The sequence below is a fragment of the Hydra vulgaris genome, chromosome 07 (genome assembly GCF_038396675.1).
Source record: "Hydra vulgaris chromosome 07, alternate assembly HydraT2T_AEP".
NCBI lineage: Eukaryota > Metazoa > Cnidaria > Hydrozoa > Anthoathecata > Hydridae > Hydra > Hydra vulgaris.
Genome location: NC_088926.1, coordinates 26,875,001 through 26,893,644, shown reverse-complemented (window position 1 = coordinate 26,893,644; position 18,644 = coordinate 26,875,001). Strand labels below are relative to the sequence as shown.

At 28.3% G+C, this 18,644-nt stretch overlaps 1 protein-coding gene across 3 annotated transcripts in view; it reads left to right on the top strand.

The window, feature by feature from the left end:
- Positions 1–11,546: 11,546 nt before the first annotated feature.
- LOC100206783 (neuronal acetylcholine receptor subunit alpha-10) overlaps positions 11,547–18,644 on the top strand; it is a 21,092-nt gene continuing 13,994 nt past the window's right edge. Inside the window, exons 1-4 of one of the 3 annotated variants that reach the window (XM_065801509.1) lie at positions 11,547–11,695; positions 12,838–12,986; positions 13,128–13,258; positions 14,095–14,139. In XM_065801509.1, the coding sequence (XP_065657581.1) occupies positions 12,938–12,986; positions 13,128–13,258; positions 14,095–14,139 (225 nt within the window). In that variant the 5' untranslated portion in view covers positions 11,547–11,695; positions 12,838–12,937. Of the gene's footprint in view, positions 11,815–12,837; positions 12,987–13,127; positions 13,259–14,094; positions 14,140–18,644 lie in introns of all 3 variants that reach the window. The other 2 variants (XM_065801508.1, XM_065801510.1) reach the window with 2 other exon arrangements.

Here is an 18,644-nt window from a genome sequence, read left to right as displayed (position 1 = left end):
CCATTTGTTCAGCAGTCAATTGTTCCATGTTGAAGATTTTGAAGAACTATCTGAAGCTCTGAATGACTACCCAAAAGTTCTCAATTGCCTGAAAACCCACTGGGAAACAAATGACTCTCCAATCAACATTGCCCAATACCACCAGTGCTGCGAGAGTGCCATCAAAGTTATGCAAGAACTGCACAACTCCTGCCGCAACAAGGACAACCTCCCACTGAGATTAATTCTCTCTAATGACATTATCGTGAATGTTTGACTTCCTTTTGTGTTTGATGATTCTATAAAATGTTGTATGCATGTGATTCTACAGCTTGTGTTCAATTTTGTATCTGCTTACAGTGACTTCAAAAATTTGGCCTATAAGTTAATAAATAAAATTCTTAAAATCATTTTGTGCGTGAGGTGTTTTCATCAAATCGTCTTGAATGTAATATTTTATTTAATCTTAAATCTAAGTTCATCAAATTATGATACAGGGAAACGAGGTTGTATAAAAATTTTTTTAGGGAAAAAGGGATTTTTTCAGTGGAGATTTTTTTTCAGTGATATTTTTTCCTGCTACCTTAGGCATAAAGATGTTTGCAAAGAAACGCAACATAAATAACCGTTTAATACTTAATAATTTTTTTAACCTTGTTGTATAGGCTAGTTTAGCGCTTAACCATCAATTTAATCATTTAATTTCAATTAAACCGTTTCTTGATTTATAACCATTAGTGTCCACTTGGAGTCTACAAAAAAGGCAAAGAAACTTCATTTTCAGTAAAAGCAGGTACATACATATACATATAAATACATATATGTATATATATATATATATATATATATATATATATATATATATATATATATATATATATATATATATATATATATATATATATATATATATATATATATATGTATATATATATACAAAAAAGAAAGAAAAAGAAGTTAAGAATCAATAATATGCCTTTACGTTGCCAAAGTCACCACCACTACCACCACCAATACACTAAAGGATGACTTTGACTCACCTCAAAAGTAATTTAAAAAATATAATATTATTCAAAGAAAAAAACTTTCAAAGGTTGTTGATGTAAGCACAAAAACTTTGCTGTAAAAGCAAATCAAAGTTTTAAAAATTTGTACTGAAAATTTTACTAAGAAATTGACCAAAATCATTGCCCCGTAAATTATGATTGACCAATAATCTTCACATTATTACTTCACCACTGGTTTGTGGACGTTTGTACAACAAACGTGGCGAGCTTGTGACCCTTTGTTTGGACGTCGCATAGTGATGTTAAAAAGTAATTTTTTGATCAGCAATTTTAATGGCGTTAATGTGGACAATTTTAATAGCATTATGGTGGACACTCTATAATAGTTGTGTGTTCTTTTACGTTATGTTTTCAACAGCTCGTAACACTTAATAATCCCAATCTTGCGTGTTACCTTAGTGTTGGTTAAGTAAACCTGGTTTTGCAGTTGTTTAATTTATTCTATATTGTTCTACGTTTGATGAAAAGTGTATGATCTCCGTTATTAGAGCGTTTATGAAAGAAATTATAACATATATTATGAAATATGTCATACAATATGTCATAATATATATTTAAATATTATTCTACCACTCATACCATTCAACCATTCTAACACCCTAAAGGGTGCTAAATCACACAAAAATGCAAGAGAAATTGAAACTTTTTGAATTTTTCATTTTTGTGTCAAATATATGTCAAAGTTATTAAAGAATTTTTTTCCAAAGTTTCAGAGTTAGTAGTTTATCTATATTAAGATATGAGCAATTTATTCAGTAGGGTGGGTTCATTAGGGTGGGTCATATTTTTTGAATTTATTGTCACTACTACAAAATGTTGCTATAATATGAAAATAAATAGAAAGCAATGAGAATTCGAGCTTCCTTCAACATCTTAGGGGGCAACTTTTGTTCAAACTTTTTAAATAGCAATTTCCTATGTAGTTCGAATTCACCAATAATTCAAATGGAATATTTCAAATTTTATTTATTTAACTATGACCTAATTTGACGTTGCCCTATTTCTAATTTCATTTTTCACTTACTTTATCACTGACTGTTCTATTGTTTAAGATTGGTGAACTACAATTGTACACGTAAAGAAGCGTGTTAAAGTTCACGCATTTTTTTATGATTACTTTTTAGGGTTATTTTAATGACTGTTGTAGTTAAAGAATTGTTATCAGAGTTTTAATTTGTATATATATAAGATTTTATGTTGTTTTTTAATATATAAACACGATAATCAGGGCCGTCCCGAATAGGGGTATAGGGGGTGTTCCACCCTCCCCAAAGCTGTCATATAAGCATTTGAGTTGGCACATTTAGCATTTGAGTTAGCAAGTTATGAACTATAGTAAGCAAATTTCAAATATTGCGGATCTTTTTTTTTTCGGTGTCACTAGTTGGTCAAAAATACATACGAACCCCGCTTCCCCATGAGAGACCTCTTCGGGACTGCCCAGGCGAAAATGCAACACTCCCAATATTGTTAGTGTTCTGAATGCATATTGCAATATTAATATTGAAAAATGCATACTTTAAATATGTTTTGATTGTTAATGTTAAAGTTTAACACATTGTAGAATTGTTTGAATGTTTGTGCATTGATTTGTTTGCACTTTATATTTACGTTCACAAGAGAACATGGCTTTTTTAAATTTATTTTTTGTAAATGAAGATTACAAATGATATTTTATTCTTATTCTTTTTAGATTGCATAATAAACTTGAAGAAAAAATTTATCATAACCAGAAGTGACACAGAACACCCAGTTTTTGGCCAACCCTGTAAATTTCCAGAAAGTCGATTGCCGACAAAAGCAGAAGTCTTTAAGGATTATCTATACATCAAACACTCTAAGACTTTCTCACAATCCTTAGACTCTGAAGAACCATCAATCAGAGAAGTAAATAAGATAGTAACGGATGATTTTTTTTTTTAGTTAATTCACCTCTTCAAGGCTGAGAAGGCCACTACAGATGAGGAGGCTACTTATTTGTGGTTATAACCCTCTCTCAACTCTATAACTCCGAAACACGAACCTTTAACGAACAAGGCTGCTGCACGGAGAAACGAGTTGAGCGCGGTGCTACCAAGGACGTGGGGACGTGGGGATTAAATTCGGAACCTCTTGCTTATGAAGCGAGCGCTTTATCACTACACCACTACCGAATTTAATTGGTTAACATATGGTCGAGGGCGGGGTTGCCAACGATATTATATAACAGCATTCTGAAAAGCTTGGATAAATTGGTTACTGATACAAAACGATTGAGGATATATGTTGAAGAAAAGAGAAATTCATCAAAATTTCAGTGCCAACTTAGTTTGTTTAACAAATTATTTGACATTTGTCCTTGCAAATGTGTTAAATGTTCCACCAAAGTTCCTTTTAAGGAATGGGAGTTTTGGCTCAATCAAAAGAGTAATCATAAAATGTAGATTGACCAGATTGGCCAAGAAGACGCAGAACGACTCCAAAAGCCGAAAATTCGTAAAGAATGGGAAATTGAGTTTGGAAAAAAGAATGCAGAAACATGCCAAGCTTCGTCATTGACAATAATTCTTTCCTGGGTGAGCGTTAAAAAAAGGAGTTGTTGCGATGATAATAAGGAATATGACAAAGCTACTAGTTCAGAAGACAGCTCACATAGTGGACATGATCCCGAATATATTTGTATTTCAGTGTAAAGTGTATTTCAGTACAAAGAAATCTGTCAAATAATGGAACAAACAGGAGTTAGAAACCATGATGCATGCAAAATCATTAACGCTTGCTTAAAAGATATATCGTTCGATTTACCACAATATATATTAGATCCAGCAAAATTTAGAAGGCAAAGAAAACTGTGGTGACAAAAAGATTTCAAAGAACATGCAGAATTGGCCAAAGAAATCATTGGAATTGGTTTGTATAGACAAAACCCTAAGGTTAGTGGAACAAGACGATGGTAAAGTTAGCAGGGCCACTTCCATCAAAGAAGATCTTTACTTTATCTGTTCATATCCCAACAGCATCTACTTTGATCACATTTGTCCTCAAAGTGGTAAAGCAATTGATGTTGCGAAAGAAATTATTTCAGTTTTAAACGACAGTAATTCTCTTGTGACTTTACAAAGTGTTGTTTGTAATGGAACCAATGTTAAGATGGGAGGAAAAATGGTATCATTCGTTTACTTAAAATTTGTACTCTTCAACCTCCTCAATGGTGTATTTTTTGAATGAGCTACCTCCCAGAGCAATTTTCACTGCACTTGATGACAGTACATCTGGTCCTACTGTATTCAAAGGCATTCTTGGTGATCAACTATCTTTTGATGCTCATTTTCTACCAATATTTGACTTTGCCAGTGTAAACGGAGTAATTGTTAAAATGTCTGATGACGTAATTCATAATATCCGTAAAGATCAGAAATATTTACTTAAAGCATGCAATGCTGTTATCCGAGGATTCCAAATTTGGATGTAGAAACAAAGAGGTATTTTACAAATACTCCTCCCGGATATCTCAATCATCCCAGGTGGCTCACATTTGTCAATCGTCTGCTTCGGTTATACAGGTCGACCGTAAAACCAATGATAAGTCTGATAAAAATTGTTGATTACGGATTTTTTCTTGTCAGCCATCAAAGATGAAAACAAGAAAAAAGTGGTTGATGCAGCAAAGAAAAATATTGTATGTAGAAGAGAAGACAATACTGATAGGGTACGTGTTTTTACTCAATAAAAGATTTATCTCAATTTCCATCCTTCCTCATATTTAGAAATGATCGACTGGTCAAATGTTGATATCTCTCATCCTTCGATTTTATCTGAAGTGAGCAATGAAAATCAATCCAACAAATGGCACTCTACAAGTTGCTGATATTCCATTCCATTCTCAAAATGTTGAATGTCTGGTCAAAAAAGTATCTTCAGTATTCAAGATTGTCAAAACCTATGAAAAACGTCATGAAATGCTTGTTTCCGCTTAAATATCAAAAATTCAGCAGTAAAAAGGACTTTATATAAGGTAATACACCATGTAATATAACTAACTAATATTATTTTGGTAGTTATATTACATGGTGTAGCAACTTTTCCCACTAGTAACGATGCAAAAATCAGAAAAATTAAAAATATGATATTATTATTCAGGCACTCTGTGCCTATTTTTCCTGAGCAGTGACTAAATTTTAGCTTGGTTTTTAGTTAACTTTCTCCGCAAAAAAGAGAAGCTTAATTTTATTGCAGTTTTTAAGCTTTGCATGATTGATATCACTTTTTTGTTTTTCAAGATAATGAGAAAATCAAGGAATGGCAGTTATATTTTTGGAAGGTTTTCAAAAACTTTTTCAATAATATAACAAAAGTTTTTCTGTTTTTCTTAGTTCATATTCATTCACTTTCTCCGTTCACATTCATTCGCCATTGTGTAAACTTCGCAACATAGTTTCTCACGGTTTAACTTTTTTTTGCTCGCTTAATCTGAATTTTTACGTACTTGTTTTAAGTGCCTATATAACTTATTAAACAGATAATTTTTTTTTTTTTTGATGATCAACAATTTTTGTTTGGTTTTTATCTTTAAAATACATTCAAAAAAAGTTCAAATTTAAAAAATATGTGAATAGACCCTCATAACTCATCAGTTAATTTGATATTTAAAAGATCTTTTTGGATTAAAAAAATGTTTAAAATAAGCGTAAAAAAAATCAAGTCATGAGATGGTGATTAACTCAAGATATGTTGTTTTGAGATATAGTTCAAAAAGTCACTTTATGGGTTGACGGATTGCCATTATGGATTTGATCCTAATTAAATTTTTGTTTTATGTTTTTTTAACTGATTATCTTTTGAGTAACCCACATTTAAAAGCAACATCATTTTTGGAGGTTATTACAATTTTTTATTTAGTGGTGTACGACTTTAAGCATGGTAATTACAAAATAGTTATATATTTATTTTTTAATTAAAAAAAAAATCATAGAGCAAAGTATAATTAGAAAAATTTAATTAAGTCACGAGTTTTATAAAATAATCTAAAGCATAAAATACTTACAAAATTTATAAGAATTAGTCCGAATTAGTAGATTTCCTAAAACCAAACTTTGTCTATTTAAACTTGAATATATAGACTCATTGCTTTAGTTTTAAGCTTGTGATCAGAGATAACAGTTATCTCTCATCAGTCACTTAAAACAGTTATCGTAACACTGAAAATATTGTAGCTCATGGCCAACTGACATAACTCCTTCGGTTTGACATCATGCCAATGCTAAACGTTAGCACAGTATTTATAAATAATGTATAATCTAAGATAAATCAAAAGATTTTAAAAAGATATCAAATAATATTAACAAAAACCTTTATAAAAAAAGTTTATAAGTTATAACAAAAAACACTCTACACAACATAAACTGTTTTATTCTTTCTCTTAAATATATTAATTATTATACTTAAGATAATGGTATTTTTAAAATAATTTTTTAACTTTTTGATCTTTGATTTGTTTGGCATATTCTTTAAAATTTTAAATCCAGCTTTAAAAAAGTTCTCTCTGAAAAAATCACTTCAACGTTCTTTAGTGTTTCAATTACATCTAAGTTAACTTAGTTTTTTTCACCTTCTGCCATATTAATTTGCTATTGTTGATGAATTTACAATTTGTTTTTGATATACATAATTTAGCGAGTAAGATATTAGCTTTGTTCAAAAGTTGTTCATTACTTACGAGTAAAACTCTGAACATTATCATGACTCCATGAAATACATCATTGAATGAATAGCTCAACTTAATAATATTAGTAAAAAATCTTTTACCACTATATATATCCTTTGGGTATCTTTTGCAAATAACACTATTAAAGGTTTCATTACTGTTCTGTATTTGACAGTCAAAACACTTTTTTTAGTAAATCTCAATTAAAAAAATCTCTTTTTTTTTAACTTAAGTAAGTTAATTTATAAGGGTGCCCCAAGAACTTATATATTTTTTACCTTCAACAATATTGATGGCAGATGATTTCATCTTCAATATTAGAGTTATGGAAAGCACAACCCATACTGGTATTATACGCATTCTTGAATTTTTGTTGTTTAGCAACTAATTGCTTTGTTTGTCAGTTTACCTTTACTGCTTAATTTGACCAAGTTTAATACCATTAGCTTTTACTTCTTTTTGTGCAAGCCAAAAAGAAATGTTATTTCTCAATAACGATCAAGAAAATAATATCACTGTTTCTCAAAATTCCATCTCTTTAAATGATTTTACATTATGATTAGCATTATGCTTTTTTCTTAAGTTGTTAAGATGTTTCAAGAACTTTTATCACAGAGGACCGCGGAGGAGCATTTAACCAGGAAGTTCACGTTTCTTTCCTTACTAATTCCACGTATTGGGCTAGAGCTGGCGCCAAACCAGGAACCTCTTGATTCAGTCCCAGAATATCTTGAGAAATTTTATCCAATAAAAAAGCACTTTTCTCTTTATTTTTCTTTTCACTTTTTTTCTTTTTTCTTCACTTTTTTTGTGTAAAGAACAAGTCTCATATGACTTATACAACTTTTAGTCAAACTCAATTTTTGTGGTGTCAAAATGAAACATTTATAAATGCTGCATAATTATGCAGAGATTTATTGCAATAAATTTTATAGCAGCAATAGATTTTTAAGGAATTAATAAAACTGATTTATATCTTATAAAAAATGTAGTATACTTTGTGATTAATTCAGACGTTATAGTTTGTTAATAGAATACAAAATAATAGAAATACAATTAACAGACAAAGTGTAAGCAACACGACAACGAGTTACAGTTATCACTTAGTTGATAACAAGCTCGTATAAAAACTCTTTTTTTTGTAAATTATTAATTAGGAATTACTTTCAGCATTTAATAAACAACATTCGTTAACAGCCATTTTAATATGGCGTTAAAGCTTAAAAGTTTATTATTATATTTTGATTATTCTCATTATATTCATCATGAAACTGAACATTAATAAATCTGTTTATCAAATCGCAAATTTTGATTCTTACGAAACAAGCTTTTTTCAAATGTCTTTTGTAGGCTTAGATATTATTTAAAAAAACTTTAAACTTTTAAATTAATGAAAAATGAATAAATTAACAAGTTTGTAGTGTTGCTGTTGATTTATGCATTACTATTGAGTTCTATATACACAGCGTTTCAAAAAAATGTCACACTTTGCCTGATTATAAAAACAGTATATTTTGAACAGTATATTTTATTAAAAGTACAATTTAAAGAAGACAGATGTAGAATTTGTTTAGCCAGCGTAAATGTTTAAGTTGATGCGTAACGTTTATATTAATGTTTAAATTAATAACAGATAAACCTTATCTTTGATAAGGTTTATCTGTCAAACCCTCTAAAAAAAAATCCTTTGGTGTAAAATCTGAAATGAAACAAAATCAATTGTAACGATGCTTCTTTAAAACTGTTTTGCAATCTATAAGTTTTTATTTCAAAATTATAAAAAACACTTGAGATTAAAAGATTGTAAAAATGAAAAGAAAAATGTTTTTATTGATTTTAAAATTACAATACATATTATTAGTATTCGTATAATAAAAACTCACGTACACTCTGCGTGCCTTCGACTACTAAGTAGTCTAACTGAAACACATCAACCATACAGTGCAGTATATAGCTTTTAACTTTGTCTATATTTCGAGAAACACAAAAGTTGCAATGCAAAATTTTAATTGGCCTGAAAAACAGTTTTACGCCATATTTATTCTAAAGCCATGGAAACTTTATTTCATCTAAATCTTTTTATAAATTTTAAGAAAAGTTGCTCATTACTTTTTAGCCAACCATAAACACTATTTTCTGATCAAGAATTTTTTATTTTGTTATAACTTATTATGAAACATGCTTGGGGATCCAAAGAAAAATGGACTGCTAAAACAGCTTTAAAAATATTATAAATCAAGTTAGTATACATCATTTGATAACAAACAAATTGAAACGTATTTTATATTTCCATATGAAGGATAAAAAAAAAAAATTGTACACTTGTCAGCTGAGAACTAACAGACTGTATGACCAGATTTTGTGTTTTTTCTGTTTATTACCAACAACTATTTGTCAACTAGTGTGCGTTCACTAAATCTGGTCTCAAAAATAATAGAACTTTTAGAAATATTTAAATAATCAATATGACTTTCTAGCAGAAAGTGCATAGTAAATTCTAAACCTCATTTTCCTTGGAAACACAAAAAATGGACATACAGCCTCCTTGTTCTCGGTGACGTACTGGTAAAGCGTAATTTTTTTTAGTTTATACTTTCACAATTTCATATTGATTACAATTTTTTTTATTCATTATTTTTATTTATAAGTTTTAAGGTTTTTAAAAAACTTTGTTAAAAGTTTATTACGCGGAAACCTTAAACCCTTTAAACTTACCTCGCAGTAAAATTATGTTAACGTTAAAAAGTTACGTGGGCTGTAAATATTTAACGTTATAATTGTACAGCGCTTGTTAATTTTGGGGGATTTTTAAACCAAGCTTATAAGAAAAGACATGGTAACTAAAATAGAAGTTTTGTATAATTATATATATATAAATAAAATATTTATATATTTACATATATGTATTTATAAGTTCCAGCAAATGCGTGCGTTATATACATATATATATATATATATATATATATATATATATATATATATATATATATATATATATATATATATATATATATATATACATATATATATATATATATATATATATATATATATATATATATATATATATATATTTTTATTTATTTAAATTTTAGTTTGTTGCCATAAATTGGAAAAATAAATTATTATTTTTAAAACTACAACAATCATAATCACTAAATGAAAGATCTAACGAAATATAACAAAACTGCATACTTATCTCAAAATGACCAATTTTGCAATTACCATAAACTGACCGAAAGCCACAGATATATACATATGTGTGCGTGTGTGTGTGTATGCACTCTGGTTGTGTATTTCTAGCAAAAGGATGTTAAATCCGTACTTTGTACGCAGTGGTCATTACCTGAATCATTACCTGAAACATTGCATCAAGAAGCGATCAGTGTCTTTTATTTATGAATATCATAGTGATGACTTATACTTATTATGACCTAACTTCATTGCATTAAGACAAAACAGTAACCTTGCTTCGTTGAATTAAGACAAAACAATAACCTCGCTTCATTGCATTAAGACAAAACAGTAACCTTGCTTCATTGCATTAAGACAAAACAATAACCTCGCTTCATTCCATTAAGACAAAACAGTAACCTCGCTTCATTGCGTTAAGATAAAAGTAATAATGAGATTAAGACAGATATTAAGACAGTAACGTCATTCTTTGAAAAGAATTCTTTAAATTATGCAATAAAAGTTTATAACCCGCAAAACATATCTGAATATTGTTCAATTGAAAATATTTGGAGTATTTTAAAGGATGGTCTATGCAAAAAACTAGCAGGTCACAAATCTGAAACAACTTTGTGCTAGGATAAATTCCTGCCTCAATAAACATGACAAGAACCTCGTAAAAGACCTAACCATATCAATTTGTCCTCAAATTAGAAAAACTTTAAAGAAAAACTTTATAGAAAACAATAGAAAAAAAACTTAATATTTTAACTAACAAAGAAATAAATACTCAACATAAATCTGTTTAATTTGTTGCTTAAAAAATTTGTGAGTAACTCCAATTTACAAATTTTACGGATTTTTATTGAACACCCGTTGTTTCAAAATTTAAAAAGAAATAAACTATAATAAATATTGAGATAAATATTAAAGTACAATAAAATTTAAGATAAAAATATATATTAAGATTAAAAAAAAAGATTTTAAAATTCTTTTTTACAATAGAATGGGGAGGGTTTCCGCTCTCTAGCTCTAAAGTTATTGAAAATACTTTTAAAAACTCACTTTTCTTTTGTGCAACCTTCCACTTACTTGCCTTACTTTTTGCTTTTTAACAACTGTTACTTAAAAAATATTGTTTTTTAATTTAAAAGCTTTACTCAGTTAATTCAGAAATGATCGAAATAAAAAATCGAGAAACTTTAGGCGTTGCATCATACATATATTTATATCATATAATTATATGTTTATTTAAACTATAGTTTTTATTCAACTTCAGGACTTTAGGAGAGTGAGTTTTATTATATTTGTTCATTAAATATTTATTGGAAACAAAATTGTTTTAGTTATGAGTATTCTTGTTAATATGTAACACATGTTTCATATATTAATAATCATGTTTTATGCTTTTGTATGCCGTTATTAAACATAAATGATACTGGTTGCAAATTAATGTTAACAATTATAATATTAGTTTGTATTGTTTAAAGATATAGCAAAATACATGCTTTATTATATGTATTATTCAAGCATTAAATTATTTTACAATTTAGCTCAGCGATTAACAAATAAAACGCCCGTCATTGTTATCATCCGTCTTTTAACTAAAGCTTACTAATTCTCTATTCGAATATTTAGCAATTTTATTTAGTCTAATTATAAACTAACAAGAAAAAGAGTTTCTCCGTTTATTAACTTCATAAACAAAGAAATTCTTTTTGAACTGGATTCATTTGTTTATATCTGCAAAGAGTTTAATTCATTTGATAAAGTTTTAACGCTTGAATAAAAGGTTCTTTTTCGCTAATTATTTATAGTTTTAACAGATGTGTGTTTCGTTAAACTTACATAAATTGTAAGTAATTATGAAACATCTTGTATGTATTAGTATTTTGGTAATTAGAAATGTTGGTAATTAACTTTTTTTAATTTTTGACGATTTCAAATTACTAATTAAGTATGTGCTTTAAATTATTTCTTTATCATTAACTATATTTACTTTTAATCTGACTTATTATTATTTTTCCGTTTTCAAGTATATACAGTTGACTCTCTATATCTCGACTACTCAATATCTTGAACTTTTTTCCCAGTTCCTTGAGCACTCGTTTTAGCTAAAATCTTCTTGATACCCCAATCTCTCGACTTTTTTTTCCGGTCCCCTGAGAGTTCGAGATGTCGAGAGTCAACTGTAGACGTAAAATGCAACATTCGATTTCTTTGTTAATAATATACTTAAGTTGCTCAATTATATTTTGTATACTATACATAGGTATTGCTGTTAATATTATTAATAACTACCTAGCAAATAACAGTCTTTTTGTCATTTTTTTAACGTAAATTTGTGGAAATGTTTTCTGGTTATTATATGATTTACTTTATAACTTGAATATTTTCATTTATTTTGAATATTTTCGTTTATTATGAACACTTTGCAGTTTTTATGACTAAATATTTGTGTGTGTGTAGCACGTTTTTATTTGTGAGTGTTGTAAATTTTTTCTGCTTATTTAATGTTATTTTTTAATGATATATTTATAGACATGATTATTGATATTAAGATTTTTAAGTTAAATCATTGTTACTTTTTTTTTCAATTGTTGTTTTTATTTCATGGAAGGTTGTTTCGTTTTGTCAGTATTTAACTGTTTATAACGTTCCTGTCTGTGCATAATATGTTTTGAGATTAATTTTGGTTTATTATTATATAATTATCTTATTATTTCTATAGCTGTATACTTATTATTAACATTATTATCATTATTATTATTATTTTTTGTTATATAAATACTAGTTACTATTTGTCAATGAACTCCGTTGAAAGATCTTATATCAAAATGTGTCAAAAAATGTATTGACTGAATCTTGTGTCAAGAATATATCGATTATTATATGCTTATATCATTACGACATCTTTTTTTTTTAATTTTTTAGGATTTGAATTTAAAATGACATAAGAAACTTAACAACGATCAAAAAGCCTTTTTACAGAAAAGTTAAGAAATAACAGGAAGAGCCAGAAGTGAAATTGAAAATGATTTTATATATTTATTTATTAACTGTTGTGGCGATCACAAATGCTGGTGAATTTTATGCTTTAATTTTTCCTTTTTTTCATAGATAGTTACATATTAACAGAAGTCGACAAAATTTAAGACATTTTGTTTAAAAAAAGCAATGAATATCTATTACATGTAATGTTTTCCTAATTTAACTTTGTCTAGAAAACACACGGGACGAAGTTGAATTGATAAAAAATCTTATTAGGGCAGAACATTCAGATGCATTACCAAGACATCCTGGACAACCTGTAAATATGACATTTGATATTGCATTGCATCAACTTTTGGAATTGGTAAAAAAAATTTTGTTAAATTTATTTATTTTCTTAATTATATTTATAAAAATTTTAATAATAGAATTATCTTAAAATATTTCAAATATGTTTAAAAATAATAATAATAGCGCAAATATTTTTAGTTTATTAAATATATTTTTTACAATATTTAAATTATATTATAATGTTTAAAGTATAAATTTAAAACATTTTTCATTTATTTAAATTTTTATTCTGAATTTTTTGATTACTCGAAACAACCAGATTTATTTTTAAAATCTATCGTTACGTTAACTAACTTTTCCAAGTTAAAATCTTTTTTTTTGTCTTAAGTTATTTATTTTGTGTTTATTTATTTTAAATTTCTATCGCTAATTCATTAAATTATGTAATCTATTCTACAAAAAACTGGTTTATGTATTCAAGATAACTTAAATTTAATTAATTTCACACAAATTTAAATTAAATAGTATTATGTGAAAATCTGCGTTAAATCTAGTTAAACAATTTTCTTTTCATTTACTATGTTAATTTATATTAATTTATTTTTATAGTTATGATTGAAAGTGTTATTATGGTATTTAAGTCACTGTCTTTTATAAAAATCCAAAAAGAAATAAAATGTTTTAATTATACAATATTTTCCAATTATTACTTTATATTTAACTGCTATATATTTACTTTATATTTTATATTTTATACTTTATACTTTATATTTTATACTTTATATTTTATACTTTATATTTTACACTTTATATTTTATACTTTATATTTTATACTTTATATTTTATACTTTATATTTTACACTTTATATTTTATACTTTATATTTTATACTTTATATTTTATATTTTAGGATGAAAAAGTTGAGATACTAATGGTTGTTGCATGGATTCGAATGGTAAATAAACATTACTGTGTAATTTAGAATTTAAAAGCCCCTTGAATAACCCAAAGTGTCTAAGAGATTAAGATTGTTAGATAACGATGGAGATTATTATAGACGAAAAAGTTTTTAAATAAATCTTTAAAAGCAGCAGTAAGTTAAATAAAAAAACCTTCCATTTCTCTACTTAACAGAAAGAAAGTTGATGATTATTTTCTGAAGTACACAAAACTGCCACCTTTCTAAATTAAACGTAATATCTGATTAAATCAAATATTTTGGTTTTGTTAGGGATCAAAAATTGAAACCTTATCAACATTCTTGGAAATACATAAATTGCTAACTTTTTAAGTTAAGCGCAATAAGTGATGAAATCAATTATTCCGTTTTGTTTTCAATCAAAAACTGCAGTTTTATTAATTCTCTTTAAAACGAAGAAATAAAAAATGAATTTATTCAAACAGCTAATCGAAAAAACGTTAAACTAAATTTTCCCATTTAGCGGCCTTATTTTTAGGTGTTTATATTTTGAAGCTAAAAGGTTGATAACGGCTTTCAACAGTTTAATATAAAGAACTAAAAAGTGTTTGGTTTTATAATAAGAATATTTATATAAGATCATAAAATATGCGTTTTTAAAACATACTTAACCTTATGATGAGGAAGAAGAACTTTCAATAACTTTACACTTTAATCAATTGACTTCTTATTATTTCTCCGAACTATAAAACTATTTTATAGTTCGGAGATATATTATTTAACAAAAATTTTTTTTTCCTAGTAAACACCTGCATATATAATTTTTAGAATATTGCATTTGTATTTGCTTCGTAAAAAAATTTAAATCATACTCCATATTCAAGCCATACTCAAACAAAAGGCTGCTCCTCGCGCCTCCAAAGCAACGGTCAACTAGCACCCCTTAAAATATAATTTTCTTATTACAAATTCTGTGTTTATTTTAAAAGGAAATAGAAAACTAGGCAACAGCAAATCATCGTTTACATACTTGCTTTAAAAATATGCCCCCATTTGAACCCGGAAACTTTTTGTTTTAAGAAAATATCTCTTATAATTATATGTATTATACAATTATGTACAAAATCAATGCATTTTTAAAACAGTTTGGTGTATCAAATGTGTACTGCGACTAACTTGCAAATGGTAAACAACTTTTACTCTCAAAGGAAAAAAACAAAAAATTTTAAAATAACTGATACCGACTTGACTCTTTCTGTTAAAACCGCTTAAGATAAGAGAAACTTTAGTACTATAAAGATTATCAAAAATTTTCTGTGATCAAAAATGACAAACAATGTCTTTTTGGATTGGCATAAACTTTAATTAAACTTGAGCTTGCAGAGAGCATTGGCTTTAAATTGTTAATAAATCATTTTGCTTTAACCCAGCATGCTTCCTTTAGACAACTATACAACGTCTTATAGAATTTACAAGTCACTACGATGCCCTTAAGATGTTAACTCATTCTTAATGCTTGTTTTTAGTAATATGTTTAGTGAAAATTTATTTTTAAATACTCGAACAATTGCAATAGTATTAAACGATTCTTTTTTTTCTAACAATAGTTGTTAATTAAAGTCAACTTAGCATACTCAAATTTTAGATTGTTTTATTATAACTAACAAGATTTACTATTTAGATTGTTTTATCATATCTAACAAGTACGTCTTGGACGTCACGGTTAGTTATGATAAAAAGCACATAAAAGCATCAATAAATTGTTTATCTAAAGTAAGATTCTCGAAAAATGTTTCTGGGGGATAATGTGTCACCCTAAACCTCTATAGCCTATATTTGTATATATATATATTAGACTGCTTCATTTTAGGGTCATGAAAAAATTTAAAGTAAAATGGAGTCTTATCTACTGCGCAGACCCCTATTTTATTAATAGAATTTGTTTTCTTTTTGAATTTTGACCATTTTCAGGGGTTGCTCAAGTGCCCCAATTGCCTGAATTTAGATTTTTTAAAGCCTATTTTTGGCATACTTGAGCAAGTTCTAAAATTCAAAATAATTAAATTTTTTTTCTTTTCATAGTTTCTTCTAAGTTAGAAGAAAAAAATAAAAATACATGATATTTTTATTTATCTGAAAAATTTCATGCAAATCTATCTATAAAATCGCAAATTTATGCAATTTTTTCCGATTTTTACGCAACGTAATAACTTTTTTGATATGTTAAATCATTTGGAAAAAACACCAGATATATTGCATAAAACGTCTAGCAATTTCATTTTAAAAATTTCTTAATAATGGTGTTATTTTTTACAAATATTATGTTATATTTTTATATTATTTTTTTGTTTTTCCGGGAGGTTTTGCTTTTTCCTACATACTTCCTTTTATAATTGTGCAAGAATAAAAGTGAATCTTGTCTTTTCTCTTCCTTTCTGGCAATATCAATGTTGTCCTTTATGAGTTTAACAGTTCTTTCAGAGCAATCATTAACAACTGCAAGATTAAAAACAGCATCTTTAAATTTTAGGTAGAAATCGTTGCAAGTCCAATATTCTTGGGGGGTTTTCATCCATTGACAGTCACTTTTACTCTGCCCTATCATAAGGAATAGAAGCCACGAATTTTCTGTGACCAATTCAACTAAGCTTGGCGGCTTCGGTCCACTGAAGTCTAAAGAATTGTTGACCTCTATGTTAGCTTTTATTTGGGCTAACGAACATTTATCTAAGCTACGAAATTCAAAGCTGCATAGTTTTTGAGCAATTTCACCTCTTTCTTCACAGTTTTCATCAGCTAAAGCTAGAACAATAAGGTAAGGGTCAAGAAACCATGTGTGCCGATTGATTGAATGACTGATTCTGCCACAATCAGATTGTACTCCTTAAACCTATTCATTTGCCAAAGAGCTCTTACATCCTGGATAAACAAAAAGTTGTTAAGTAACTAGCTTTCCTTAAAAAAAATTATATTTTAGAAACTTTTAATCAAAACTTTTTCATAATAGAATCCTTATATATATATATATATATATATATATATATATATATATATATATATATATATATATATTTTTTTTTTTTTTTTTTTTAAACATCTTCGCTTCCAACAAGGCTGCAAGCAGCCACTAATTAAAGTTGGAAGTTACTGTAAGAGAAAAGATGAAGGTTGTAGAGCAAGATAACGATTGACGGACGACTTAAAAGATTGCAAATTATATGAATCAGGAAAGCAAGATGAAGGAAGCGAATTCCAAAGAGCTGATGTTCGAGGAAAAAAACTAGACAAATAAGCGTTTTTGGAGCACTTAGGAACAGTCACAGAAAAAGGATGACACTTAATTGAATGACGAGTAACACGAGAATGAATTTTAGTAGATGGCACAAGAGACGCTAGCTCTTTAGAGCAGTGCCCATTATAGTATTTGTAGAAAAGAGAAAGAGAAGCAACATTACGACGATGTGATAATGGTTGGAGGTTGGCTGCAAGAGCAGGTCCAACTATGTTTACAATGCGTTTTTGCACCTTGTCTAAAAGAGAAAGGACATCATTAGAAGATCCGCCCCAGATATGGCAACAGTATTCCATACAAGGCCGGATTTGAGATTTATAGAGATAGAGAATAGAATCCAGAGTAAGAAAGTGGCGAGCTCGATAAAGAGATGCAACCTTAGCAGATGCTAATTTTGCAACCGATTTGATATATGGTTTCCAAGAAAGATTGGAAGTAAGGGTTAATCCTAGAAGATGAAGAGTAGGTGACTCATCGAGTACATCATCGTTCATAAATATAGGAAGATCTAAATTATTGCGATAACGATTGGCTGAAAAAAATTGAGTTTTATCTGAATTAAAGTTCACCAGCCACTGTGAGCCCCATGCTGTAGCAGAAGTGAGATCCTTTTCAAGCTCAAATGCCCCCTCCAGGCAATCAGAGGGTGTTGGTTTCTTATCACGACAAGAATAAATGGTAGTATCATCAGCAAACAATGCCACCTTAGATGTGAGAATATCTGGAAGATCGTTAATGTAAATTAAAAAGAGTATAGGGCCAAGGATAGAACCTTGAGGAACCCCTGAACTTACAGAATAAGAAGAAGAGTGTTGTCCATCGAGGACAACTTTTATGCTACGATTGGAAAGGAAGGATTCAATGATCTTAAAGATGTTGCCGGATACACCATAAGAAGAAAGCTTATGGAGAAGACCAGCATGCCAAACTTTATCAAACGCTTTTGAAATGTCAAGAGCGATGGCCTTAACCTCTCCACCTTCATCTAATGCACGATAAAACCTGTCAGTTATTACTGTTAGCAAATCAGCTGTAGAACGAGAAGATCGAAATCCATATTGATGGTCAGAAAGTTATTAGATTCAAGATGAGAAATTAAGTGTTTGTTAATTAAAGATTCAAAAACCTTGCTTATGATAGGAAGAAGACTTATGGGACGGTAGTTAGACGAATCAGATCGCTCCCCAGAATTTTTGAAGATAGGGATAACAGATGCGGCTTTCCAGCAGGCTGGAAAACAAGACTCTGA